Source organism: Amblyomma maculatum, chromosome 5, assembly GCF_055883805.1.
Source record: "Amblyomma maculatum isolate TAMU_Amacu chromosome 5, ASM5588380v1, whole genome shotgun sequence".
NCBI classification, from domain to species: Eukaryota; Metazoa; Arthropoda; class Arachnida; order Ixodida; family Ixodidae; genus Amblyomma; species Amblyomma maculatum.
Genome location: NC_139348.1, coordinates 158,187,371 through 158,214,934, shown reverse-complemented (window position 1 = coordinate 158,214,934; position 27,564 = coordinate 158,187,371). Strand labels below are relative to the sequence as shown.

The 27,564-nt window shown below is 45.8% G+C and overlaps 1 protein-coding gene across 2 annotated transcripts in view; it reads left to right on the top strand.

The window, feature by feature from the left end:
* The window catches only part of LOC146190102 (nucleoprotein TPR-like), a 91,723-nt gene extending 74,932 nt beyond the window's left edge, over positions 1-16,791 (top strand). For both annotated transcript variants that reach the window (XM_084604841.1, XM_084604840.1), the window contains exons 45-49: positions 2,378-2,473; positions 2,734-2,938; positions 5,068-5,186; positions 9,339-9,452; positions 13,681-16,791. In XM_084604841.1, the coding sequence (XP_084460967.1) occupies positions 2,378-2,473; positions 2,734-2,938; positions 5,068-5,186; positions 9,339-9,452; positions 13,681-14,084 (938 nt within the window). In that variant the 3' untranslated portion in view covers positions 14,085-16,791. The remainder of the gene's footprint in view (positions 1-2,377; positions 2,474-2,733; positions 2,939-5,067; positions 5,187-9,338; positions 9,453-13,680) is intronic.
* The last annotated feature ends 10,773 nt before the right edge of the window (positions 16,792-27,564 follow it).

Below are 27,564 nucleotides of genomic sequence, written 5' to 3'. Positions count from 1 at the left end.
GCGCGGCAGAAAAAAATCAAACCAAAAGCAAAACTGAAAAACAGTGTTCTTTTATTTTTTGTTGGAGGATGCCACTTGTCAAGGAGTGCTTCGAAAGCGGGAAAATTCAAATCGTGAAACCATAGATAGCGGGCTGTCTATAGGAATAGGCATGGACAGGAAAGTGTCAAAGTTAACGATGCTAAAGGCTGGTGTCATGACCACAGCTGACCGCATGCTTTCATTGATTCATAGATGCAAGGATGGACTTAAAAAAAAAAGAAACTGCTAGTAAAGGTCAGGTTTGTTGTTTTTCTTCAATTCTTCTGTACCTCTTTAAGGTGCTCGTCGATTTGGTGGGCGACGTGTAGCACACACACAAGGACAGAGAGGCAACCACACTTTACAAAAAAAAACAGCGAAAACTAAGCGCAGCTCCATGAGTTGGCATGCTAACTGCCACATCAGCTCATAACTCTCTAAGATTATCTCTAAGCCGGGCCTACCTGCTACCACTATCGTAGCTTTGTCGACGACCAGAACCGACGACCAGAATTATCGATTGATACGCGGTGTGCGAATAAATAATTGCTGGCAAATTCTGGAGAAGCGGAGGAGGAGCGGAAACAGCGTAGCACTGCCAAAGCAATGCTTCCCCCCTCTGGTCCGCTCGAGAAGCCCAGAAATTTCTCGAAGCCATGGACTGCACGCTTGGCCTCCTCAAGGACACAGAGTTAGGAGGGCCAGGCCCGCGCGGTGAGATGTATGCGTGAGTTGGCGTGTCCTTCCGCCCATGTCTACGGTGGTGAGGGGGTGCAGCACGTTGGCTAGGATTGCACAATCGGCTGTGCCGCCATCTGAAAGCCACTCAGACCTTCCACCTGCGCCGCTTTCTCCTGTGTGCGTGCCAAAACATTAAAAAATTGACCACCGTGATCTTAACACTGCTGCTTCTTATTGTCCACAACTTAAGCTAAGCCGCACATTCAGCACGAGAAAAAGGACGGACCACTCTCACAAAAGAAATAAAAAAACGATCTGCTGCATTGACATGAGACCCGCATCGCACGTTTGCCGCCGCGCACAGAGAGCTCACATCACAACGCACACTGGAGAAAGCGTCCAACATTCTATCTGCCACAGGCTGAGCTGGCTTGTCTGCACATGTGTAGTGCATGCTGCTGTGAACGAAGACAGGGAAAGAAAGACGGAGGGGAGAGAGAAAGCTCAGTAGAAAAATGGGCACACCCTTGTGCTTTGCTGTAGTATTGCGTTTTTTCCTCCTGAACAGCATGGCTGCATTGGCTCCCTCCCGTTCTGCACTGGACCCTTCTCATTCCTTCACGCACATGGTTTGCAAACGTCATGTGCTGGCACACGGCAAACGATCACCACAGAGAGCTCCCTCTTTGGAGAAAGGGTGCAGCGCTGCCCTATACCAGCCGTCTATTCCCTCTCATTCCTTCCGCCCGTGGTCTGAAGACATAACGCGGCAAACGGCCGAGGCTGATGCGATCATCTTTGGGGAAGGTGCACCTTCAGTGCGTGGTGCGGAGTTCGATATATTGAACGACCCGTGAAGTCAGAGTTCCTATACTTTACATGGGATTTTCAAGTGGATTGTCTGTGAGTTCGATATAACTAAAATTCGAGTCATCCGGGTACAATATATCAGAGTTTGATTGTAAGAACTCCTAGCACGCATTTTGAAGAGGACACAAGGAAGACCACATTTAAGGCAGGCCTAACTTTGCCACGTGTTGCTCGTCTTAGCATCCTTTTCTAACCTGTGTCGAGAGTCTTTGCTGGTCAGCGCACACAGATACTTCCATCGGTAAAACCAGTTGCCCAAATCTTAACTGTACTTAACCTCCTCTACGTTGTAGTTTGTACAGTCAGTCCCGGATATATCGAACTAGAGGGGGATCGCGACGTAGTTCGATGTATTGATAATTGGATATATAAAACATGCCAAGAGGTGAGCTCTTCTGTAACACAAACGTCAGTATGGTGTACCTAAGCAGACTTGACATTTATCTCCTCTAGCGGCTTTGCAGTATTCGTGTTCTTGGAAAGTACCTAGGGTTGCACAGCCAACCTGACTCAGTGCCCCAGTAATGATCACAGGGGCACCAATAGAAGTGTACTTTGCAGGGGCGCGGCTGTCAGTTGGACATGTCGGATGTTCCACTGAGCGGGAGTTCAGTGAATGCGAATGTGACTCTTGTCACAGAATATTTTGAGAGTGCAATATAAGCAATAATTTGATATATCCGGGATCGGCTGTACCACATGCTCTATGGTTGGCATTAGCTCATCCCAGCATGTGCTGATGTCGACAGGCCCGTGTCTTGGTGTATATATGTGAGTGTAATTGTCGATTGGTTTCTTTTTCCAGGCGTGGGAGTGGATGACACCCGAATGGACCTGTCTCACTTCGAGGAAGGGTGTGGCCGCAGTGTACCATCCACGCCACTTCAGATCTCTCCACCTGGTGAGCATCCGCTGGGCATTCCAGAAAGCCCAAGTTGATAAATGGCACGTCATTATGCCGACTGGCAGCAGTCTGGGTTGAAGCGCCTTATTAACACGATAGCATTAAAGGCCCCACTCACTGAGAATCCAGTGTTGGTACTGGTATTGACATTGAGTGAAAATTCATGAGCATGGGGCTGGCAGGCCCGACTAGTGCGTAAATGAGGGTGGTCGGCACATATACACTTCTTTTTCTTTTTTTTTTTTTTTTTCGAACAGAATCGCGAGATGCGTCTCTGTTCCAAGGGGATACGAGTGTTGTGGAGGAGCCTCCCGACGAAACGCCAGAGGAGGGCGTGTCGCCTGCACCCCGTGAAGACTCTGCTGCGGCGGCGGTAGAAGCAGCGGCAGCAGCAGGGCCACTCACCATCTGCAGCCCGCCTGCCGTCCTCGTCACCGAGGCTGCAGAGTCCAGCGAAGAAGGGTGCGTCTGCTCGACATGAGTAATTTTTTTTTTCGGGTGCGCTTTGCTACAACGTCCGGTTCACAAGCGTCACCTAGCAGCACACAGAAGTGTCATGAGATGGTGGATAAAAGAAAAAAATTTTAAAAAGTGCCCGCTTTCGTTGGTTTTGTACCATGATGAATTAATGCTGCATTTTTGGGTGCTTAAGGTAACATTTCGCATCTCTTTGCCGACAGTAACTTTCAATCTTGTCTTGATTTTTTTTTTTAATCTTAATTTGCAGTGCACAAATTATTTAAGATCAATCCTAGGTGTACTCTGCCTTTTAGGCTAGATGAGGTGATTTTGAGGCGAAATCGGTATTGCAAAGCCTTGACAGACGCATACTAGAGAGCAGAACTCATTCTTACATGAGAAATCTGTGAGCATTTGTAAGTAACCAAAATTCATATTTTAATTACTTCCAATTGTGCCTTACTTTGTGGTTCTCAATTCAGTGACTGAAAGTCCTGCAAAAAAAAAGGCTCTTTAATAGGCGAAGCCTTTTGCACAAGCTTACTGGCTGCAAAAGTAACTGCTTGTACTTTCATCTGCTTGACAAATAGTGTTAGTCTCCCCCCGCAACTCCAGCCAATCATGCTGGCAAGCTTTGTTTGTTTTTTTTCACATCAGCTTTGTGCAGAAAAATAGACCTCGGTAACCACAAGTTGCATAAACGCAGAAATGTTATATGGTAAATAGGGTTTCGAGACTAGTAGAGTGTTGAAATTTGTGGCATATTAATAGTGAATTGAAAGCAAAATTTAAGACTTCTCTCTATGCTATTTTGCATGGCAAAGCTCCTGTATGCAAATTGGGAACTTTGCTCGTGTTGTTAGGGTGTCGTGTCTAGTCGCGCCGAGACGGCTAAGCTGGAAGTGAAGCTTTTTTTGTATCCCTGTTGATCAGTTCGTGTCGCATAATTCCCACTGTTGTCACTCACCATAATTACCTTATTTGTGTCATTGTTACCACTGTCTTACCGAGGTTCCTTGTGTTGCGCAGGCCTCTTTCAGCGACTACCAGTTACAGATGTTACACTACCTCTGTCAAAGTAGTTTGTTTCTACCGTAAAAACTGATGTAGTTGAATCTCCACGCAATCAATTCCTCGCTATTACTAAGTGTTTCATTTCCCCAATGGTGCCAACATTGAAGTGCATGCACAGTCAAACCTACTTATAACAATACCGCTTTGAACAATATATTGGATATAACAGTGGACAGCCGTAGCACCGCCAACTTTGCCATCTGTCCTACGGTAAAAAAACCCGCATATAACAATGCTGTAACACTAGGTTACTGTTTATAACAGTGGCATTTATTTGGTCACTGAGTGCAAATCCTAGTAGGAAAAAAAAACACTAACACCAAACCGCGCCAACCAAACTGCATCACGAAGTCCTAAGAATGATCAAGTCCCTGCGGGACATCATTCATGCTAAAAATGTTCCACTCAGCTTTGTGCAGCAGTTGCATGCCCTGCAGATAGATGTTGACAATGTTAGCGTGAAGCTGTTAATTAACTTTAGCTGACTGATTACATATTATTGCCTGCAAATAAATGAAAAGTGCAATCTACTTCCTCTTTAATAAAATTTTTCATGTTTTATTTGTTGTTTTGGCTTAACCTTGTAGGGGTTCTTACTAAGCAGTCAAGCCTCCTCTGAGGTCTAGGCCGCAAAATCCGAGTTCCCGCGACTGCACACCACGGGCAGCCATTCTCCCAGACGCCAAGTGGTAATGCGAAGTACGATACAGAACAGGGCTTTTGCCCGGAGCCAGATATTTATTGGGTCTTCCCAAAACCACTGGCGATGATCTTGCTGATGACACTATCCGTTTGAAACGTCAGCGCTTCTCTGGTCTGAGTTACTGCGTACCTTTCAGGTTCAGTAGAACTATTTGTTTTGTAGCAAAATTAACCTGTTCCAAGCTGCTAATGAGCCTCACGAAACAGGTTAAACAAACGCATAATGTAAGCAAGTTATTATTTGGTTAGCAAAAAGAGGCTGGTGTAAACAGACTGCTTTTTGTTCTGGCTTATTCGACAATTTGGTGGATTGCACGTTGAATTCACGCCCTGCTATCTGTCTCCACTGTGTGTAGACCTTTGTCGGACAGTTCAGCAGCGCCAATTGTGGAGGAGCCCACGGAACCCGGAGAATCGTCGCCGGCCAAGGCTGATCCAGCCACGGTTGTCATTTCTTCAGTGCCTGTCATTGAAGGTGAGCCGAGCGCTTGTGTGCATACACGCACTTGAAAGCTAAACATTTCGACAGATTTGCCTGTCTGGTTGGGTTGATAACTAAATAAAACTTGAAATTTCTCCAACCAACACTTTTATTTTATAAAACCCGACGTTTCGGAGCCGGCTCGGCTCCTTCTTCAGGGGTGCATGACGCGGGGCTGCGTGCAGCTATAAGTAAAGGAATGGTCGAGGGGGAGAAGGGGGGGGGGGGGGGGGAGAATGGGGAGGGGGTGAGATGTGTGTGAAAGGAATGAGAAGGAAGGAGGGGGGTTTAGACGAGTGAGGGTGCCGCAGGTGCAGGTGTGCTCGCTGGCGACTTTTTTCTTTTCTTCTGTGAAGTGGCCAGGAGAGAGCGAAGACCTTGCAAGTATACAGCAGGGAGGTTGCCTATTGTCCGGTTGATGTTATTTGCGGTAGACTGTATGTGCCATGACTCGAGGAGGCGTCTTTTGCGGTAATTGGTCTCGGTCTCCAAGATGAACGTTTCTTTGAAATTTATTCTGTGGTCGGAATCTTCTGAATGTTCAGCTACGGGGTTGCGTTCTCTTGAAAAATTTCGTACATCGTTCTTGTGTTGCCGAATTCTTTCTTTTAGGTTTTTTGTTTCGCCAATGTAGCTAGCATCACAGTCGGCGCAGGGAATTTTGTAGACAATGCCTTGGGCTCTTTCTCTTGGTGGTCGATCTTTAGGGAAGGGTAGCAGGCTCCCCAAAGTGTTTGAAGGCTTGTGCGCCACTCGAATTCCCTCTTTTCTTAGAATACGGGCGATGGTTTCGCTGGCGCCTCGGACATAGGGGACAGTGACGTACTTTTGAGATGTAGTTGTTTGCTTCTGGTTATTTTCTTCCCGGGGCCTGTCGTTGCGTTTTTGGCGGCGAATGATTTTCCGGATAAATTTTTTGGGGTAGCCGTTCATGGTTAGTTCCTTGAATATTAAGCGTTTTTCGTTTGCTTTGTCGGGCTCTGTGGTGCAATGTGTTTCCACTCTTTGTAATAAGATCTTCACAACTGACGCTTTATGGCTTGCCGGGTGGTTCGAAGTGAAATGCAGAAAATAAAAGTGTTGGTTGGAGAAATTTCAAGTTTTATACACGCACTTGCACTTTCGTGTCTCCATCTTTCCCTGTTTTTCTGTGCTTGGCCTTGGAGGAACTCGAAGTATTCGTTGCGCATAAAAATGCACATAATTTTTATTTCTGCATGCAGAACAACATGGATTGCTGAAGCACTGGAAGAAATGGTCGTTTACTTTCAACGCGCTTGTCTGAGCAAAATCAATGTATAAAAGCTGCCAGGGACTCGGAACTCCGGTTGAACGATAAAATCATGACACCTGGCCCTAATGGAACAACCACACTACTGCTCTAGATGTGTCAAGCTACGTCGTCCTGACAAAAATTGGAAAATAGGGCCATACTGCTCTGTACTGAGTCCTTGCAAAATGTGCCACACTTGTGTTTTGCTGTTCAGGGAGACGTAGCCCCAATTGTAGCAGGTTTTTCATAACGCTAACTTTCGTTAAAGCCCTTTTGTATTAAACGTGACTGTCTCACGGTGACTTGAACTTGCGTGATTGTTGTGTCCACTATTTGTCTTTTGCCTCTGGCTGCATTTGCTTTGAATGGGGCAAGCTAGTGTGACTGTAATCGTAGTGATATTGGTTCTTGCATTTTCGTGAAGTCTGCAATTTTCGCCACGCTCTGTATGCATGGCAACACTATTTGCATGGAAAAGTTGGCATATTTTAACTTGTTTTTAGTTGCCATAAAAACTCATCCGAGTTTTAAAGGGGGATGAAAGTACGGAAATATATTGTTCATTTTTCAACATATTTTTCAACATATCTCGTCGAAACCTAGTGTGCAAGTGGAAAATTTAATGCCGATTTCAAATATGCATTTACATTTCAATTATGTCATCAGGAAGAGAAGATGCGGCACAGTAACTGCGATTTTTTTCAGGCTATTACAGTAATTCCTCTCTCCTTTCTCTCTTTCAGAAACATGCACACATTTCAAAAGGTCCACTGCTTGTGCTAAAGCTGGGGAAATTTCTGTAACATCATTTTCTCTATCATGAAGAAGTGCCAAAATTTCAAAAGAAAAATGTGTGTGGCAGTAATTAGCCAAAATTTAGTCTAATTTTTAATATTTAATAATTAAGGAAAAAAAAAAAAGCTTTAGGATCTGCGGTGGACTCTGCAAAATGCCTGTATATTCCTAAAAGACGTGTTTTTCAGTCAGAATTTATGATTAAGGCCCATGAGAAATGACCCAATCAGGACAATTATTTTTTCATATTTTTACCTCGACATGACATACCATATTTACTCGCATACTTTGCACCCTGGCGTAATTTGCGCACCCGTAACTTATTATCCGAATTTATAAAAGAAACATTTAACTGCATATTTTACGCACCTCATTGCACGAAAACGCCAGCATGCAAGCAGGAACGCACAAGCAGACCGCATCGGTGCAGCGCACTGCCAAGGCTAAGCCAAGCAATCACAGCCAAAGCGAAGCCGCGGCGCAGTAGTGCTTGTTGTGTGTCTGGCGTGTCCATCTCTGTTGTTGGTGGCTCGGCTTTATGCGTTGGGGTTGGTGTTTGATTGCAATGGGCTACCACAATTATCCGGCGAAATTTACTCTAGGTGATTGAATTTGCCAAAGAAAATGGAAATCGTGCTGCTGCCAGGAGCCATGTGTGGTGCTGGCGAAAGTAGAAGGCAGGGCTATCAAATGCAAGCCCAGGAAGAAGAGCATTTCGGAGACCTAAGGAAGGTAAATTCCCCACCGTTGAAGAAGATCGCGAACGCTGACGAGATGCCGCTGACGTTTGACATGCCATCCAACATCACAGTGAGCGAAAAGGGAGCTTCGTCTGTTGCCATAAAAACAACCGGCAGCGGAAAGCAACGGTGCACTGTAATGCTGGCAATGACCACTGACGGTCGCAAACTACCACCCTTGGTCATATTTAAGCGGAAGACGATGCCGAAATTGGGAAAGTGAGAGAACGCATCTATGTTCGTGTCGACGAAAAAGGGTGGATAAATGAAGCATTAATGCTCGAGTGGCTGGACACTGTGTGGGGTGCTCTTTTGCGACTAGCATCGATGTTGGTCCTTGATAGCTTCAAGGGCCATCTTGTCGACAGTGTCAAACAAAAGTTGAAGGAGATGAAGACCAACCTTGCTGTCATCCCAGGCGGCCTAATATCAGTCCTGCAGCTGTTGGATGTCTCCATTGACCAGCTGTTTAAAGAAAACATGCAGAAGTTGTACGTCGAGTGGATGGCCAGTGGAGAATACGGTCTCACTCCCACTGGAAGAATTAAGAGGCCTACTTTGGAGACGGTCTGTGAATGAATACTGGCAGTGTGGGACAGAGTCTCTCCAAACATTGTTGAGCAAAAAACTGGACTGTCAAATGCGCTTGATGGAACCGAGGATGACGCTATTTGGGGCGCCAGCGACGCTGGTGACGACGGCCGCGACGATGTCAGCCATGGCTTGGAATCCAGTTTTTCCAGCAACGACTCCGACTGGACAAAGTATTTTCACTTAATAAAGGAAAGTGTTTTTTTGCTTGTATATGATAGTATATTGCAAGCTATATCCTTTTTGCGAGTGAGTTTTTAAGGCATGTTTGCAAAATTTTTGCGTAATTTGTACACCCCATTTTTGAAGCCTTAATTTATGGCAAAAAAGTGCGCAAATTATGCGAGTCAATACAGTATTTGTAATCTGTGTATTTGAAATCGGCATTCTATTCAGCACTTGCATGCAGTGTTTCAACAAGGTAAATTGAAAAACAAAAAAAAGAGTTTTCAGGGCCCTCATACCCCCTTGAGGTGGTACGCATTTGTGTTAAAACACCTTAGAGAATGGGAACACCCCACGAACCTGTCCCTCCTGATTGATACTATTGGCTATGCATGTTCAACCAGTTCGAACTCCCTCCCCCCGAGTTCTTTTGTGGATGAATTGGGAGATGACAAAGACCAATTAGAGGACTTTTGCCAGGCACGCATATAGTAATGCCTTTTGCTTCTCTTGCCCTGGTTTGTTTGCTTGTTGAAAACCCGAAGTGAAGTCGACTTCAACTGCTGCTTCTTCCTTGCTCAGTGACTCCCGATGAAAAGGAGGAGGAGGAGCTTCTCTCTTCGGAGGGAGATGCCCCCGACACAGCAGCGGAATCTGGCTCAGAGGCACAGGCCTCAGAAGAACCGGGCTCTTCAGGTAGGCCGCCTGACTTTAGCGCAGTCACTCGCTAAAACTTCAAAAAAAAAAGCTTAGAAAGGGATTACCGTTAGCAGGTGTGTCAGCAAATTCCCTATCATGTGCAGGGCCCCTTTTCACTATCCTCCTCTGGTACTTGTTGGCAGCTGCTGAGACAGGCGCTTCAGTTTACGCGGCAGCAGCGACAAGATATGCATAATGTGGCTCCGCAAATATTGATGTCCAACTGTTGCACTGTTCCACCTTCTGAAGGAATTCTTTCATGTCTTAGGGACTTCGAGGGACACACGTGCTAGCTTTGTTTCATTTTCTTCTTCTCTGGTGGGTGTGCTCCAGGAATATTTGGGTATTTATTAAACTTAAGCCTGTTGTTAATCTTATGGCATATCAAGGGGCATAACGTGAATGCAGCCGCTGTGGATCATAACAGCTGTTGCATCATTTTTGTGTCGCAAATGTGTGATCAATGAGGAACATGGATTGACTAGGTTCATTGCAATGCTAGCAAGTTTTGGAATGGGGTGACCTTACTGGTTGGTTAGGGGCATAGGGGAATACAGTAGAATACCACTTGAACGAACATCATTTAAACGAAGTATTCAGTTGTACAAACTTTCTTAAGCTCCCCTCCAAAGCTCCATTGAACGCTACACAAACCCCTTTCAGTTCAATGAACTTTAGTTATTGCTCATTCCGGTTCAACAAACATTTTTTGCGGCATCATCTTGTGTCTTTCATGTCATATGAAGCGTTTCAATGAGCACAACCCGCACTTTTTGTTGTATGTTTATATGTTTAACCATGTTTCATTTCCACATGACGAAAATTGGCTGTCGTTGAGCTTCAAACCAAATTAGCCATATAAACACGATTGTAGCCATCCGAATCCATAGCTAGCTTTTCAAGCTTAATGGGCTTTACAGCCAAGGAGCTTCAGCCCTACAAGGTCTTTTAGATGCAAGAAAGGCACATGTATACATGCACGCTGGTTAACCGTGATCTGCTGAAGCATTGATCTAGTTGGAGAAAAGGAAGGCCTGTGCTGCCCAGCAGACCGTTGTGCTGGACAAAGTTCACGAAGTCTTGGACACGCTGACTGATTTAAAAACTGCTGCAGTCCTAAGATCCAAAGTGCTCCGAAGTGAAGGTTACTGCATTCATCGCTTGCAAACAGCGCAGTGACAAATGAGTAAGTTGAGATATAATTTGAACACCCAATGTTTCTTGGAGCTAATGGCAGCAAGCTTCCACACACTTATTTCAATTCAGCGAACATTCATTTTAACAAACTTTTTCCTGACTTCTCTTGAAGTGCATTGAAATGAAGTTTCACTGTTATGAGGGTGAAGGGAGCGCCACTGCACATGCGCTAAATGCTGCAACAAAAGGGCGGAGCGTGTGGCTAGGTGGGGAAACATGCTCACTGGCATCTCTCTATTCCCCGTCCTAGCTGATAAATTAAACAAGCAATATTATCATCGGGGAGAGAGCTGTCCTGAAATGAAAAGTGAGCTGGAATTGGAAATGCTCTCTTCACGCCAAAGAAAATGGTGCTTGAAATTATTCCTTCGGGTATATAACAGCAAGACCGGATTTAATAGTGACTTGTGTTCAACCACTGCACTGTATTATCTAAAAGAACTAAATCCTGCCGGTGTGGCACAGTGGTTAGGGCGTTCATCTACTGTGCCCAACGATGCAGGGACAGTCTCTTTGCGATGGCAGTGATAAACAAGGCACCCGTGTGCTCTGCGATGTCAGTGCACATTAAAGAATCCCAAATGGTCAAAATTTTCGGAGCCCTTCACTACGGCGTTTCTCATAGCCTGAGTCGCTTTGAGACGTTAAACTCCATAAACCAAAGACCAAGACTTCAAGACACATGATTATCGGACTAATACGAGCCTTTGTGCTTTTTCTATTTTTTCTTTTCTTTTTTTTTGAGAACAGCAACAGAATAGAATTGTCTTTTAACCATGTGGGCTGGAATAATGAAGATGTTTTGTTTTTCTAAGTTATTTTCTACTTGAGGGGAGACGGGATCATATTGCGAAAAGATAGATCAGATTAGGAATCTACAAGGCATTTTAAATCACACTGCAAAAAAAAAAAAAAAAAAATTCAGCGAGAACAGCTTCAAAGTGAGTCTAAAAAGGAACCACATTGTCTATGATGAACAATGAACGTTAAAATGCGAAGGCCTCTGCAAAGCCATTGATAGGCGCTGATTGGTTGCTCCAGTCACGTGGTGCTTGGCACGCCCTGCCAGCGATGTGTGTCAGCGATGCAGCAGCGCGCGGTGCAGCAGAAATGTAGGACGAAGGTGCGTGCTGCAAGTGCAAACGCAAGCCTGCTATCCTGAGAAAAAAGTGGTCGGCGACAAATGGATTGGACGAACCGAGAACCGGCTTGGCATCAACGCTTTTCGAAAAGCGTGAGCACACCGTGCTGCCCGTAAAATGACAAACGGAAGTGGCGTAGTGACACGGTACGGCTCCAATGAAGTCTCCACGCGCATGGGCAAACTGCCACCTGATACAATTGCGCAGCTGCACGGATATTCTGGTGCAAGCAAGGAAGATCGTGAAGATGTGTCGCAGAAGGCCAACCCACACGCTAGGAAGTGAGCCGGAGGACCTGGCGCCGTTAACTAACGTCGACGTTGCGTTGCAGTGCTGGCACGGGGAAAGTTCCCGTGGCGCCAGCTCTCCAGTACAACGGCGAACGTCTGTGGGGCCAGAATAGCAGCATTCTACGGCACCTGCCCCTAGAATCGATTCCCAGCAGTGAATCCGAAGTCCTGGCTGCATCAGCTAGCCGCGACATCGTGATGTAGATCCGAGGCAGGGGGAGTTCCGTTTTCGTAATGGAGGGTGACGCGTTGCCAATTTATGGTGAACGTTTGCCTAACCGGATTTGCATCATTCAGGTAAACCTGGAACCACGTTACAACCCACAAAGAAGTGTGTAGCGTCCACGATACAGTATTTCAACCCCCAAGGCATTTTGATGGACAAAAAGTGGCGGTGCAACTTTAGTGTCAGTTTTTTCTCAAAAGTGCTTTTTGAGCCAGCTGCCTTGCTTGCAGAAAGCGTAGCACAGCAATGGCTAGATGGATTTTCATGAGGTTTGTTGCATTGTATTTCTTGGTAAAGTCTTCACGCAGTGACATTCCTGTGTGTGTGTGTGTGTGTGTGTGTGTGTGTGTGTGTGTGTGTGTGTGTGTGTGTGTGTGTGTGTGTGTGTGTGTGTGTGTGTGTGTGTGTGTGTGTGTGTGTGTGTGTGTGTGTGTGTGTGTGTGTGTGTGTGTGTGTGTGTGTGTGTGTGTGTGTGTGTGTGTGTGTGTGTGTGTGATAGAGAGAGAGAGATAATATTTAAATTGGGTCTCACTCTTTTACTTTTCAACTATTTTGACATGAGTGTGTTATGCAAGCATGGATGCAATGTTCTCTTTAAATAAAAGTCAGGCTGATAAAAAGACTTGGAGAATGTCACTGCATAAACTATTCTTATGGCTTAACTTTAAGAGCAACTGCAGGCTCCTACCTTGTTTTGTTGTCATGCCAGGCTTTCTGCAAGTTGGGTATCACAATTGTGCATATGTATATATGTCTGATGTCAAAACTACTTGAGCTACCTTAGTGAAACTTTGTATTTATTCATTCAAAGCACTTCCCAATAAGTGTGCCAGATATAATAAGTGTGCTCTACTCCAGAAACAAAACAGCTTCACCTTCCATCCTCACCTCCCTCATTAAATGCCCTTGAGCAAAGTGGGGATTCTCTGAATGAAGGATCACCTCATTCTGAAACTTGCAATTTAAAGAGGCTCTCGCCATCACAGGCTGCGCCGATGCAGGCTCTTGTCGCTAGGCTGCACTCCCACTAGCAGCGTGACATCTTTTTGGCTTGTCGGATTATCTTCTACCTAAAATATTTACCCACTGTTCCTTTTTAGCAAAAGTGAAACGTGACAATCGTAAAATTTTCATTTTCTCTCCTTTGTTTTTTATTCTGCTAACACAACTAAGTTGTTGAACTGAAACGGGGCTGCAGCTTCGTCAAGCTGTGTCTTGCAGCTTTTTCTGCAGCTCCTCTGGGTGCACGTTTATGCCAGGCAGACAGAAAGAAATTAATTTGAATTTGATATGCCTGCACTGTCATTAGTACATCTCAAAAGTGTTATGCTCCTGTGCGATGTTCATCTCGTCTGTTGGGTTGTATGCAGCAACGTCATCTTCGGGGCCGCCCTCTCAGCCGCAGCAACAGCAGCAGGCGACTACACAGCGTCGTCGCATCGTGTGGGAGGAGCCCGAGCCAACCTCGAGCTCGGCATTGTCCCCGCAAGGGGCGGCGGCCGTGGCTGGGGCGGCTCCCAGCCCCGTCCACTTCTCACCACCGCCGGTGCATGCGGCCCCCGCTGCTGGCGGATCCCCGGTGGTGGCGCAGCAGCCACAGAGGGGCCTCCCGATGCAGCGCGGCCTCCGGACCCGCCGGGTACGCCTGCGTGGCGCATTGCCCCAGGCCCGCAGGGTGGGGCCACAGGGGCGAGTGCGAGGCGCGGCTGGACTGATGTGGAGCCCCAACTGGAGGGGTGGACGGCCTCCCCGTGGCCCACACCCTCCTTTCTGAGCTAATGGTTGTTTATTCAGGCAGAGCGAGACAGTGTCAATGGGAAAAGGGTTACAATCTGGGGTTAGTCCATAGGCCACGTAGCACATTGTTAGAGCAATCTGGTTGCATTGCGGCTTCTTGTTGCATCCCTCATTTTTATGACATGCTGTTTCAAAGGATCGGGTTTACCTCGGTACTTTCTGTGCTTTAGCAGCCCTGCATCATGGTTGGATGACTGCCTGGTACAGTACTATGTGACCCACATACTTTCGACACAGGCTGTACGAGGTTGGCTGGTCAGCAAAGTGTGAGGTGATTGCTCTGCAATAGTTAAGCTTAACGTCATGTTGGAACGGAAGCAGCTGCTGTAAGCTCATTCGCGCTTGTCTCTGTGGGAGACAGTTGTATAGTCTTTGTCGTCTGCTACAGAATGCGTGAAACAGTCGTCATAAAGTGTTTCTACTGAGCAACATGGTGACTGAGAGGAGTTGGTGTGAAAGCAAGGGAAGCGGAGCAGTTTATACTTTGTCTGCGCTGGCAAGGTGGCATCACCTTGATGAATGGAAAGGCTTCACAGAAGTGCCGACAGAATGTTCTGGATAGATTGCTGAAAAAATGAGCCCTTCTGCTTCAAAATGTGCTTCTCGGATAACTGCCAAAAACTTTGGTTGGAAGCAAGCATTGGGTGAGAGAGCCACAGCCATGCACGTCTGTCTTGTGGTGGCAATCAGTGCAGCCGTGCAGGTATGTCAACAAACCAAGTGATTCTTTATTGCATGTAGAGTTTGCAGTGGTTATTTGGTGAGATATTTTAAATTATGAGGTTAGCATGCTTGCTAAGCCTTCTGATTTGCCCGGAAGGCTTCTGATTTTTTACGAAACCTTCCGATTGTACAATCACTGCCCTTAATCTTCTGACAAAAGGCCCCTGCCTGCATAAGGACGTACTCTTGTGAAACTGGCTGCACTGGCACCATTGGCATCATCAGCTAAGCAGACGAACAAATTTAGATCTGTATTAAGCAAGTTTTAAAGCAAGTTTATACACACAGGCATGCTGGTCTGCCTAGTCCGACTCCTCACATGTTTAGAATTTTTGGCTACGAGAGGCTTCTCTGGTCCATTGAGTGTCTTTGTAAAGAGGTTTTACTGTATACATAAATGGGTCTCATGGGTCCTTTGTACATGGCCTGCAGAATTTTCAAAATATGTTGGCATTTTTAAGTTCATTACGATATTGTCTGGATAGGCTCTACAGGGCAAGGCAAGGCCACTCTTTCTATATTTCCTTGCTTTCTAAGTTTTGTTGTAGCAGCAGATGCTAAGACGCTCGAGCGAAGTGTCACTGCAATCGTCAGCGGTACGCTTCGCCAGTAGGACGCTGTTCGCAGAACACTTCCATGCACTAAACTGTTTCGAAAGTGCAGCGAGAGATCATAAAAATGGCCAAAGGCGAAGAGAACGCACAAAGCCAGCAATGAGAGCAAAGAGCCAGTGCAGGCGACGCACAGGGGTGGCCAACGGAGGCCACCTTGTCACTGCACACAGCAACCAATAGGTGTCGCTCGATCCTCTACGTTTTGTGCATCAGCTCGAGGCAAAGGCGCTTGGTGTGAGTTTCTTCCGCGGTCTTCGTTTTTCGCATGCTGCACAAAAATGCTTAATGCCTGCCAACTCGCCCAGTATTCAGTTATGCTGAATTTCAGTAGTTTTGTTTTTATGATAGCCATAGTATATTCATGTGTAGGCTGCTTTTAGCAGTTTGCAACTTTGAAGTAGTGGGAAGCAGCCTTACTCGGAAGAATGACTTTTCCCATCTGAATTTTCCCATGTTGGCAAATATTTTTGACAAAGAGCGGTTACGTATACTAATGTCACCTGTCATTTGTCATCAGTTAATAATGAGTGCTCGGTTGGTCGTCAGAGTAGTCATCTGTTAAACTTTCTCTTGCAAGCCCGCTTGTAGTGTTTCTCTCATTTTTCTTGAGCCACGTTTCCTAGCATTTCAGACGAGACCGTGCACTCCAGATTGTTCCACTTTCTCGCCCGTTCCTTTGTCTGGGATTCATTTGCCTTGCGGTGTCAGAATTTATGAGAACCTCAAGCTCTTCTAATGCATTATTCCCAGAAAGCATTGTTTAGTTCATCTGTGTCCCACTTTAAGTCTGGCATTGCATATCATGGTCACTGGAGCGCGATAGCATTGGAACAATTCTCGTCGTTTTGATTGTCACAAGCTTTTGTGTTCATATTTTGGTTGGTGACTGCATGACATTGTCATCGTATTGGTTGGGAAGACTTTTGTTTTAATTTGTGTTGCCAGCAAGGCACAAATCGGGTGCGATAACTGTGTTGAAGCTGTGACAGCTAGCTAGAACGGGTTTAAGAATTTGCATCCGTATTTTTTTTTTCTCTCTCTCTATCCTGTGTCACTATCGGACCGAAAGCATGCATGTACCTGTTGACCAGGCTTGTGCAGCACGTGATGTAAAGATATTGCACAACATTGTAACTGCAGGCAGCACATTTATAGCATGTGAAATGTTGGGAGTGTTACGTTCTCATCCACTTTTATTGGATCACTTACGGTGTGAACCGCTCAATGAGTTTGAAACTGCGATGTTGCATACCCATCGCATTCCAAGTGTTGTATGTCTGATTATTTCATTTGTGTGCATGGAAAAAAAAATGAATTATTAAATTTTTTGTCAAAGTCTGCTCCATACACACACTTTTTTTGCCTTGTTATTTAATTAGTCTTAAGGGACTGTATGCTCTGTGGTACTGGGCAAAAGCGTGGCAAATGGCTCTAAACCAACAGCAGTACAGTCAGGAGCAAAAGAGTTTGTGTAAAAAGATTGGCAGTGGTTTAACTCCAGTTAAACCCAGTTGGGTTGCGGAAGCAACAGCTGCATGGCTACGCTTAGGATTAGCTTGTGGTAGCACGCTTAGCCCTCTTGCTCTCATTCCTTCTATTATCGGCAGCCACCAGCCAGGCAACCACCTCGGGATCGGACGAGTTTAACTTCTCCAACTATGGAGAAGGAGAGCGGCCGAGCTCTCCTTCTCCATAGTTGGTCGATTCTGGCTGTGTGCTCCTATCTATATATACACCCCATACACCTCTTCTTCGCACAACCAACGCAGAGAGTGATGCACAGCTGGTGGCGGTGTGGTTATGACGTCACTTCTCCGGTACCGGCAGAGTGCGTGGCCTCGACGGCAGCTTTGGCACACTAGCTGCTGTCTCTGATGTCACGCGGCTCCTCGCGCATGCACAGTTTGGCCCACATTGTGCCATGCGAAATGGCTGGATGATTAGCGTAGTGTTGCTTTCGCAACAAAATATTTGCACGACTGAGCAAACATAGGGAATGAAATGTGCTGAATTATGAGGGGGCAAGCACGCCCTATTCAGAGAAAAAATGTTATGAAAAGTTAGCGAGGCAATGAAGAAATGTTCTGCAAATCCGCATCCCGCGAACTTTTGACCCCTGCTACGTACCGTATTTACTCGCATAATGCTCGCACTCTCGTAATGCTCGCACCCCCAAGATTGGGTGCAAAAAATTAGACTTTTTCCCTAGCATAATCATTGCACCACCACCATTACCACCGCGAGAGTCGTCTGTTAGTAGTAACAAGTGCCATCTTTGGAGCGCTACTGAACCTAGCTGGCCTCGCTGTGTGCACGTGCTACCAGGCGACGATAGCGTGATTATCTTTTTCTTTTTTTTCTTACCTCCAAGATGTTCATAGTCGTCGCCATTTTGCGAGGTGTTTCCGTGTCTCGTCATTGTTCCTTCGTTCCGTCCATATTCCTTGCTTTGTTCCACCGTCTACCATATTCTTGGTGCCGCATCACAATGGGGCGGTACGCAAGTTATACAGCTGCTTTTAAGCTGAAAGCTTTCGAGTATACGCACTACAGCCTAGCAACCATGCTGCCAGCAGGCACTTCGGCGTCAACGAGGTCTGCGTAATACGCTCTAGAGACGGCGATGGACACTGACCCTGGTCAAGTCTTTGATCAAGAGTAGAACTGTATGCACTGCTGTGAGCATTATATACCACGGAACGCGGGGAGTGATGATGAGGCTGCGTGCGGTAAATAAAGTGCTTTAGGAATTTGTGCTTTTGGCGACCCTGTACTTTTATAACAAGGGTAAGTTCTGCTCGAAAGTAATATTATGATTATATTTACAACAGCTGACCTAAGAATCCCGATTCACACCTATTTAAGTTTTCTTTTAGCACTCCAAAACATCTGCTCAAAATCTTCCCCGCATAATTATCGCACCCCCCCAACTTACCATCATTATTCCACGAGAAAAAGTTTGAGCATTATGCGAGTAAATATGGTATTATTAGAGTGAAACCTGGCTACCCCTGTCAAACGGGAAAGTGTAGTGACTTTTCACGAAGTGCACTTCTATTATAAGAGTGACTGTTTCACCAGGGGCTGGAACAACGTGGCAGTGGTGAGACCCACCGCACACTAAGGTCGCAAACAAAAATAGCACCATCATGGCTGTAGTAAGCAGCCAAAGGATTCAAGGAAGGCTGGGGCGACTCGTAGAGGCGAAACTAAATGGGTGGCATCACGAGATAGGGAAAGATTTTGAACATCATGGGCAGATAACCAAACACTGCCATAGTTGTAGTTGAACGGACATGATATTACGAGCATGTGAAAGAATAACACGCTAAAGCAACCAGAGGCAACACGGGCAAAGCGGTTGGCAGAGCTTGCAAAACGCGTGCACACTAAAGCACTATACGCACTTCGGCTTGCCTGGCTCGGGTATAAAGCACTTCACTCCCGGGCCGAAGCCGGGTACGGGATTTAAGCTGCGGGCCCAAGCTGGGCTCGGGCCTTTTAGAATGATGGACCTGGATTGGGCTCAGGGCTACGAATCAACGGCTAGTTTCACTGAATTCCTGCTGCTTATGTGTCATGTGTTTAACAGGTGAAGGTAGTGCCATTTTGTGACTATTGTCAGTCTGCAAACTTTTTAATACATGATAATGCCATTCACTTGTTAGGGATGCAACGAGAAAATGAAATCAAATTCAAAGAAAATAGCTCATTTGTGAGGTACGCTTTTTGGAGTGCCATTCCGTCTTTTGTATAGAACAGGTGCACAAGTACTTGTTTTATATTTTGTCCACTTGTGGGCCCTAGTCGTGACCATCACAGAGCTTGTGGAAGCACTTACCTTCAAGGGCCGCGCGACGGAGGGTCAGCGGCAGCTGTATTGTGGTCGGTGGGGCCGCTGCAAAAGCGCCTGGTTTCCATAGCTTTTTTACCCTTCCTGCTGCTGCTTTCTTCTCTGCGTGCAGCTCTCTGCAGTTACCATATTGTTTGAAGCGCTTGCGTTTGCCACCCATTTTGAAGAAGCAGGTCTGCGGTGGGTGACGTATGCGGCGCAAGAGGGTTGTCTGCAGGCAGCTGAAGAAGTGTGGCCATTAATGTTTCCGCTGTGTAACTTTTTTTTTTTTGCGAGCAGCCGGTAAACGGAACATCTTGAAGTGTTTCCATCGCATACGTCTGTCTCGTATGTGTGTGTGCGGAAAATGTATGCTAAGGCAGGTCTGGGATAAAAGGCCAATATTTAGAATGGAGTTAAGTGCTGTTTAGTATGGTTGGAAGTCCCTACCTCTCCTTTTTCAAATTTACTATTGGTCGAGGGAATCATAGAAAAATTTATTCCCCCCTCTTCCCCGCTATTTTGCGGCTATTAAGAATGAAAAATATCACATAATGCAACCTAAAAGAGGACAACCTCCAGGACAGATCTTGGTAGCTTATTTTAATGTTGCGATAAAAAAATTATTACACTTACAGGATTTGAACATGTTTCATTCGCTCGGTGCTCAGGTAAGTAGGGCCAGTTCATTGCGCCACCGAAGCAACGAGTACAGCAGGCTGTAAATGCGCTCTTATTCATTTTTACAATATTTCCGCTATCTGTTGCCAGGCGACGCTCCTCAGGGGACCCTACCGTTCCAGGAAATATACCGGTATAACAAAATAGAAATTGCATGGGAAGAAATAAGAAGTACGGAAGCTGTCAGGGTATGCAAAGAATTAAGACGAGGTTTTCCTCTATCACCGCTGCTGTTCATGCTTTATATGATAAATCTGGAATGGAGGATACAAGAACGTAACTTAGGCTTTAACCTGTCATATGGATTAGGCAGAAAGGCAGTGCAGCAGCGCCTCCCCGGTTTAATGTATACAGACGGTATTGTGCTGCTAGCAGAGAGGAAGAATTGCAAACTAGTTACGTATTGCAGAGATGAAGGGGACGCTCTAGGCTTCAGTTTTAGTGCAGTTAAGTCTGGCCTGATGAGTTTCAACGGCTCAGCTGATCAGGGTCTTGAAATACCCAGAGTAGCAGAATATAAATATCTTGGGGTATGGGTAAGCGAAGGATTGGCATACATTGAAAAGCATGATCACTTAAAGGGACACTAAAGAGAGAAAGGAAGTGGGTTTGCATCGATAGAATGCCAGTTCCTGATTACAAAAAGACCACTCTTACTGAAAACAGAGCTGTTATAAGGTAGTAAAGAAGAATAACAGAAATACAGGTATCGCCACCACAGCCAAACGGCCGAGGCTCGCAACTACAAATCACGTGACGCGCTAGGGATCCCGGAGGCTGACAAATGCGAATTACGTTGAATGTTTGAATGCAGTAGTACGTTTTTTCTCAAACATGATAACACGCGGTTATCATACGTAAACGACGGCGAAAAGATAACGTAAACGTTGCAAGGCAAATACAAAAATATACTTGGAGGCGCCACAGGCGCCCACTTCAGTTTTGGTTATGTTTCGGCTCGGGCATTTCGTGCGCACTCGGATAGTTTGTTTGAAACTGCAGCGCCTGAATTACGAGCTTGGAGCAGCAGATGCGCCTTGATGGTTCCCATTTGAGCATTCGGAGGCACGAGCGAGCGAAATCCGCTACCGCCGACACACTCCTTCGTTCACACTTCTGCGCCAACATATCGCCGCCGTTGCCGCTTCGACTGCGACCTGACAGCTTGACTGCAGCTACGTACGCCACGAAAAGCATACATATGCTAAGCACCGAAGGAAAAACGCATTATCATTCAATTGTTCACTAAATCATGGCACATCTGACCAACATATACTGCGTCAACAAGACCTTCAACATGCTATTTGCAGGCGTCATAAACAAAAGGGGCATACTTGCCGCTCACACCACGGAGAGCGTCGATATGTTGCGCTCGTCGCCCGGCGAAAAAAAGGGCCTCGGGTAAAAAGTAAAAACTAAAAATAACGAATCACCAGAAATACATTACAAAAGGTTAAAAAAAAATCAATGTAAAAAAAAAAAAAAAAACGCCAGAAGCGGTGCGACTCGAACTCTCTACTGTTTGCTCGGTAACGTTCGGCACTAACCGCTCGGCTATGCCGCGCCACGACACGCTGGAAATATTTCTAGTTTTTATGTCGTGGCCCCATTTACAATAATGTGTTTCTGCTGCCGGTCTAAAAATTACAACTTGATCATCGGCGCATGCTGCCTGCTCTCACGTCTTGCAACTAATGTTCTGGATGCCTATGCGCACTATATTGTGCACTGGATCCATTTTAACATGTGGAATTTCACAGCGCTGGCAAATGTAGTAGCGCCGGCACTTCGGTCATGTTCTGCTACCGTGGACATAATTTTCGCTGAACACGGAGCTGTAGCGCAAACCTTGAAGGAAAAAGTTGCGACGAAGCTTCAAAACTGACTAGCGCAGCAGCGAGGTCACTATTTTGCTGGTAACTAAATCTTATTTGTATGTAAACATGTCAGGAAGCGTTGCGATGACCGAGGGCTCGGTTTGTTTATACACAGTGCAAGGAGCGCAAAAGTTTGAGAAACGTGTAAAGTATTGTGCATTACAAGCCCTCTATGTTTTTTTTTTCTTCCTTTATGGGCCCATGGCTCGGTAAATTACTCTCTTCATCGTTTTATTTATTTCGGCTGAGGCCGTCATTGCGAGTACGCTGTTGCTATACTGTTGCCAAGTTGGCCCTTGAGGGATGCGACGCCGCGGGGCGCGCCGGCTCGCTAGCTATCACGGAGTCTCCGCTTACGTCATAGTGTGCGTCACTCAACTCCAACTACGTAGTTGGAGGCCACAGTTTGAATTCGACCGGCGGGAACAAGAAAAAACCTCAAATTCTTATCGCAATATCTCAGCAATTATTCGATTTTTTGCTGCCGGATATGCGGCGACAGTGTCACCAAATGTAGTTTATTAGATTTTCATACCATCTTTGGCTGTCTTTAGTGTCCCTTTAAGGCAAAAGGCGAAGAAATGCCAGGATAATGAAGCATAGGACATTGTGGGGATACAACTGGTATGAGGTTTTGAGGGGTATTTGGAAAGGAATTATGGTACCCGGGCTTACTTTCGGAAATACGGTTTTGTGCCTAAAATCGGGTACAGTCGACATTAGAAATAAATCAGCTGTCGGACGATTAGCACTGGGTGCCCACGGCAAAACCACAAATGAGGCGGTACAGGGAGATATGGGCTGGGCATCTTTCGAAGTACGGGAAGCTCAGAGTAAAATATATGAGGAACGCCTGAGGAAATTGGACAGTAACAGATGGGCAGCTAAAGTATTTAAATACCTATACCTAAAAAGTGTTGACTCACAATGGAGGAAAAGAACTAGGAAACTAACCAGTAAGTACGCGGATCACAAGGACGGAGAAATGAGCGTTAAACAACAGGTGAAAAACACAAGGTAAAAATTTGATAAATTCGATGGAAAAGAAATAGTGTGGAACTATACCGAAAGTGGAAAAGGCAGATCAGGAAGGAAGCTTTCTTTGATAACTCGAGGCAATGCTCTACGTTTTGAAGGTAGATCAGGGTGTCTTAGAACACGCAGCTAATAATTAGTTCACAGGAAGGGAAAGGCGCAGTATCTGTCACACTTGCTATGTGGACACCTGAACCGCGCCGTAAGGGAAGGGATGAAGGTGGGAGTGAAGGCGAAAAGAGAAAGGGGAGCCATATAGTGGAGGGCTACGGAGTAATTTCGACCACCTGGGGATCTTAAACGTGCGCTGACATCACACAGCACACGGACGCCAGAGTGCCCACACTGTGGAGAAATAGCTACGGCTTTTCACATGGTGTGGGCATGCCAATTAAATCCCTTTATTTCTGCACAGCGAGGACCCCGACCAACAAAGAGGTCTGGTTCGCAGGGCCCACGCTGCGGCGCAGGCCACTGGGCTGCCGGAATAGGCGGACCACCCACAACTCCAAGAACTCCCATGCACTCAATAAAGTTTTCAATCAATCAATCGTTTCGCCTCCATCGAAACGCAGCTGACATGGCCGGGTTCGAACCCGGGAGCTTCGCACAGAGGTCGGGCTTCTTACCACTGCACCACCCCGGCGGGGCAGAACACGCAGCTACAAAAAGAAATTTAACAGTGAAGATGACATGTGCAGTATGTGGTAAATCCACAGAAACAACCTTATTATACTCTAATGTAATAGTATCAATCCGGAAGTCGATGCAGGCGCAGTCACTGCCTGAAGCTCTGGCGTTTAGAGATACATTGGCCGGGTGAATGAACCTGTGGTGGAAGCTAGAAAAAACGATTGAAGGACTGGTGGCTTAAAAGCGGAAAAGTTCAATAAATAGAATGATGGTATAGTTAACCAATCTAAAACAAGATATAGGAGGGAAAATGAGCATCATAGCAACTGCTACCACCCCATTTCAAAGAAGACGCGCCTATATTCCATCTATCCATCCCACCGTTGAGAGAACGGAATAACGCGGCGGAGATAGGTTTGAAAGTGACTAACGGGTTAGCTAGTTGTTTCTCTTCTCTTCTTGTTTACCCATTTTAGTCTTTGGTACTTTCATTTTGCGCGAAAATTCCTTCCTGTGCCCTTTTTCGGCTCTACTTCCGGTTGCGGGACGTCACATCCTCTATGTCACATTAATTCACTTCTTTATTCATTTTAGTCTGATACTTTCAAATTACGCTCCAATATCATCTTATACCTTTTTTCGGCTCTACTTCCGGTTGCGTGACGTCACATTAATTCATTTCTTTGTTACCCATTTTAGTCTTCGGTACATTCAAATTGCGCGCCAATCCCTTCCTATGCCCTTTTTCGGCTCTACTTTCGGTTGCTTGACTTCACATCCTTGACGTCACCCTAACTGACTGCCTTAATTGACTACTTTAGTCCTTGGTACTTTAAAATTGAGCGCCGATCCTTTCCTATGCCCTTTTTCGGCTCTACTTCCGGTTGCGTGACGTCACATCCTTGACGTCACAATAATTCACTTTTGTTGCCCCTTTTTTTATTCTTCGGTAGTTTGAAATTGCGCGCCAATCCCTTCCTATGCCCTTTATCGGCTCTACTTCCAGTTGCGTGACGTCACATCTTTGACGTCCCCCTAAACGACTGATTTAATTACCTATTTTAGTATTTGATACTGTCGTGACGCTGGGGCTATGTCGACCCGGCCTTCACTTGGTAGCGTGCAGAGGCTCCGGGTTGAAGAAGGATTGAATCTTCGAAGTTGGTGAAATATATACAAGCAGGTTTAATGGCACTTTGAGAAAACTTATTTACATGATTATTTACATGAAAAAGAAGGGTATATTAACAAAATGGCAAGCGTAAAGAGTTCATAGCGAGAAGCGTCTTGGATGAGCCGTTTACCCAGGGCTCAGAGCAACATTTCGTGCTCTGCAGCGTCCTTAAAACCCCCTATGTCCAGCCCCTCTCTGAAGATGCTGACCAACCAAATCCAGCGCACGCCCCTCAGATATCGGCATCCAATCGAACACATCACTGCACTGATGGTCTGAAGCACTGATTGGCCCGGCATTGTTTCGTTGGGCCTGGTCACTTGTTGGCGGGAAAAGCTTGGGAACGGCGAGGAGGTACATTTCTATTCTTCAGCCAAGAATCGATAGGCTGGTTCCGGCAAGTGGATTTACTTCTCAGAAACCCAAGTGCACGTGCGCGCCGCATACGGCTCCCAGCATTGTCCCTTTCCAACAATTGCAAATCTTTCCTGCATTCCCAGGAAATCATCTAATGGTCGTATGCGTCATGCTCCTTTCTTGTTCTGCAAGTCAGCGGACATGTCACTCTGTCGTCTCCTTTAGATAGTAGGCATTCCTCACTGGACGATGGCGCTTCTCGACTGGAAGGGTGAACAAAAGAAAGAAAGCACTTCCGGCTATTTCCCGCAGGGGGACATTTCTTTGTGTTTTTCTAGACGTTCTCTTGACAGGGTCAATTTTGCATTTGCAGGGTGTCCACAAAGCAAAACAGGCTTACAAAACAGGATTCCTGGAAACAGGCTCACTTAGAGCCATTGTACCAACACCACATATCCACAGCACTTATCCATGCCCACAGGCGAACAATAGAGCGCGCAAGTGCGGATGATGCACGGTCGTAACAATACATTCAAATGTGGCGCCAAGCCATTAAAGGCAAAACCATTTTTGCCTTTACTTTTTCATTTTTTGCCTTTTTATAATTACCTAATTAACCTATTGGCCTAATTATTTTTCAAGCATTACATCACCGTCTATTGATTGGCACCACTTATTAACCTCTCCGACTTCTCAATTACAACTGCTGCGGAGATGATTTTGCGTGTTTTGCCTCTAATCAATCACCTTATTGCCCTAATTATTATTTCAGACACAGCATTACGTCACTCTCTATCGATTGACACCATTCATTAACCTCTACCACTTCTCAATTACAACTGCGAACAAATCTTACATTTTGCCTGTAATTAATTACCTAATTACTTATTGGCCTAATTATTTTTATGCAGCAACATTACGTCAGCCTCTATCGATTGACACTACTCATTAACCTCTACAGCTTCTCAATTACCCGCAACTGCTGCGGACAAGATTTTGCGGACGCGGTCTGCGGACACGGTCTATGGACACGGTCTTCGGACAGAAATCCGAGAACATAGCGAAGTAACGCTTTCGCGTTAATAAATAGTTAGCCTTACCTGTCCTTGTGTAACATGAATGTCTTCAAGTTTGAACCACCAATAAATACATCATGAACGCCGATTCCATCATCAAGACATTTCCTCAAATCGCCACTTAAAGGGGAAAATCAACTCCATGCTTCCTTTGCTCATTGCGTGACCTCCAGCGGCAAACGTATTCTGAATCAAAATTTGCTTCACATATTCCTTAATAGTTTGTTGCCAGAGATATCAGTACGACAGCTGCAATACTTTCGGGAAACTTCTATATCTCGAATGTAAGCCACTGCGATCGGATAAGGCTACCAGAAGTATAGGAATATAGTTTAACACCACTGTTCTAAAAACGCCGTTTTTTTTTTTTTTTTTTTTCAGGAAAACGTTGAAGTAACAAGAGCATCTGCATTAGTGAAACGCGCTCAGCTCAATTTTTTTTTCGTCAGACCTAAGCCCTTTTGGCGGGTCGGGTAGATTACAATCATTACTTCGGGCTGGGCTCGGGTTTGAATCATAGAGGCCGAACTGGGCTCGGACGGGTAACAGGAAAGGCAGCCGAGCCTGGGCCGGGCCCGGACCAGAATTGCGATCGATCAATATCTGTGGGCTAGTCCGTGGTTCATCTCAGGTAAAAGTAGAAACAGCTCGAAAAACGGACGAGGAAGACAAACGACAAGACTGGCGCTTATGCCTCGCGGCCATACATGGCAAAATTACTTTTGAAAAGAAATTACATTACTAGTTAATTTGCTGAAAATCGCAGAAAAGTAATTAAACTACATTACTCATTACTGCCTCCCAAAAGAAATGAAATTACATTACAATTCTAAGCTATTCAATTCTAAATTACTTTCTAGTTTTAGTCCATGCAAAAACTATAAGTAAAGCTAGTAAACAAATACTAACTTGTTCTCCAGACGCGAAGCGCACACATTCTTTCGTCTTCCTGCCAAATTCCGTCCTGGAGAGCTATTTCTCCCCCTTTCGTACAGCACTTAGACATTACAAAAATAAGAACCGAAAAAGAAAAAAGCACAAGCATGGTCTAAGGGTCGTGAAATGAGCTGCGAACCCAGCGCATTGCGGGCCCGGAGCTGTCTCCGCTATTTGAAGAGCCCGAAGAAGCTAGGTTATTGCTTCCGCACTCCTAGAATGACGTCGGCAGCTTGCACTCCGTAATGCTCATGCCACGGTGGCTCACGTCATAGACCCTTCTGCCTGCCTACCTACCCCCCCCCCCCCCCCCCCCGCGACACAACACAAGGCAGGACAAACGAGGAAAACAATGATGAGTGCTCCTCGTTTTCTTCACTTAATTTGTGTCTATGTGCAAGATTTTCATCAAGCGCTACTGGCCCCGTGCACTCCCGGGCGGCACTTCTGCGGAAAGCTAGCGGCATTCACGTAGACAAGACAAGTGAGGAGAACAAGGATGACCGCTCCTCCTGATTT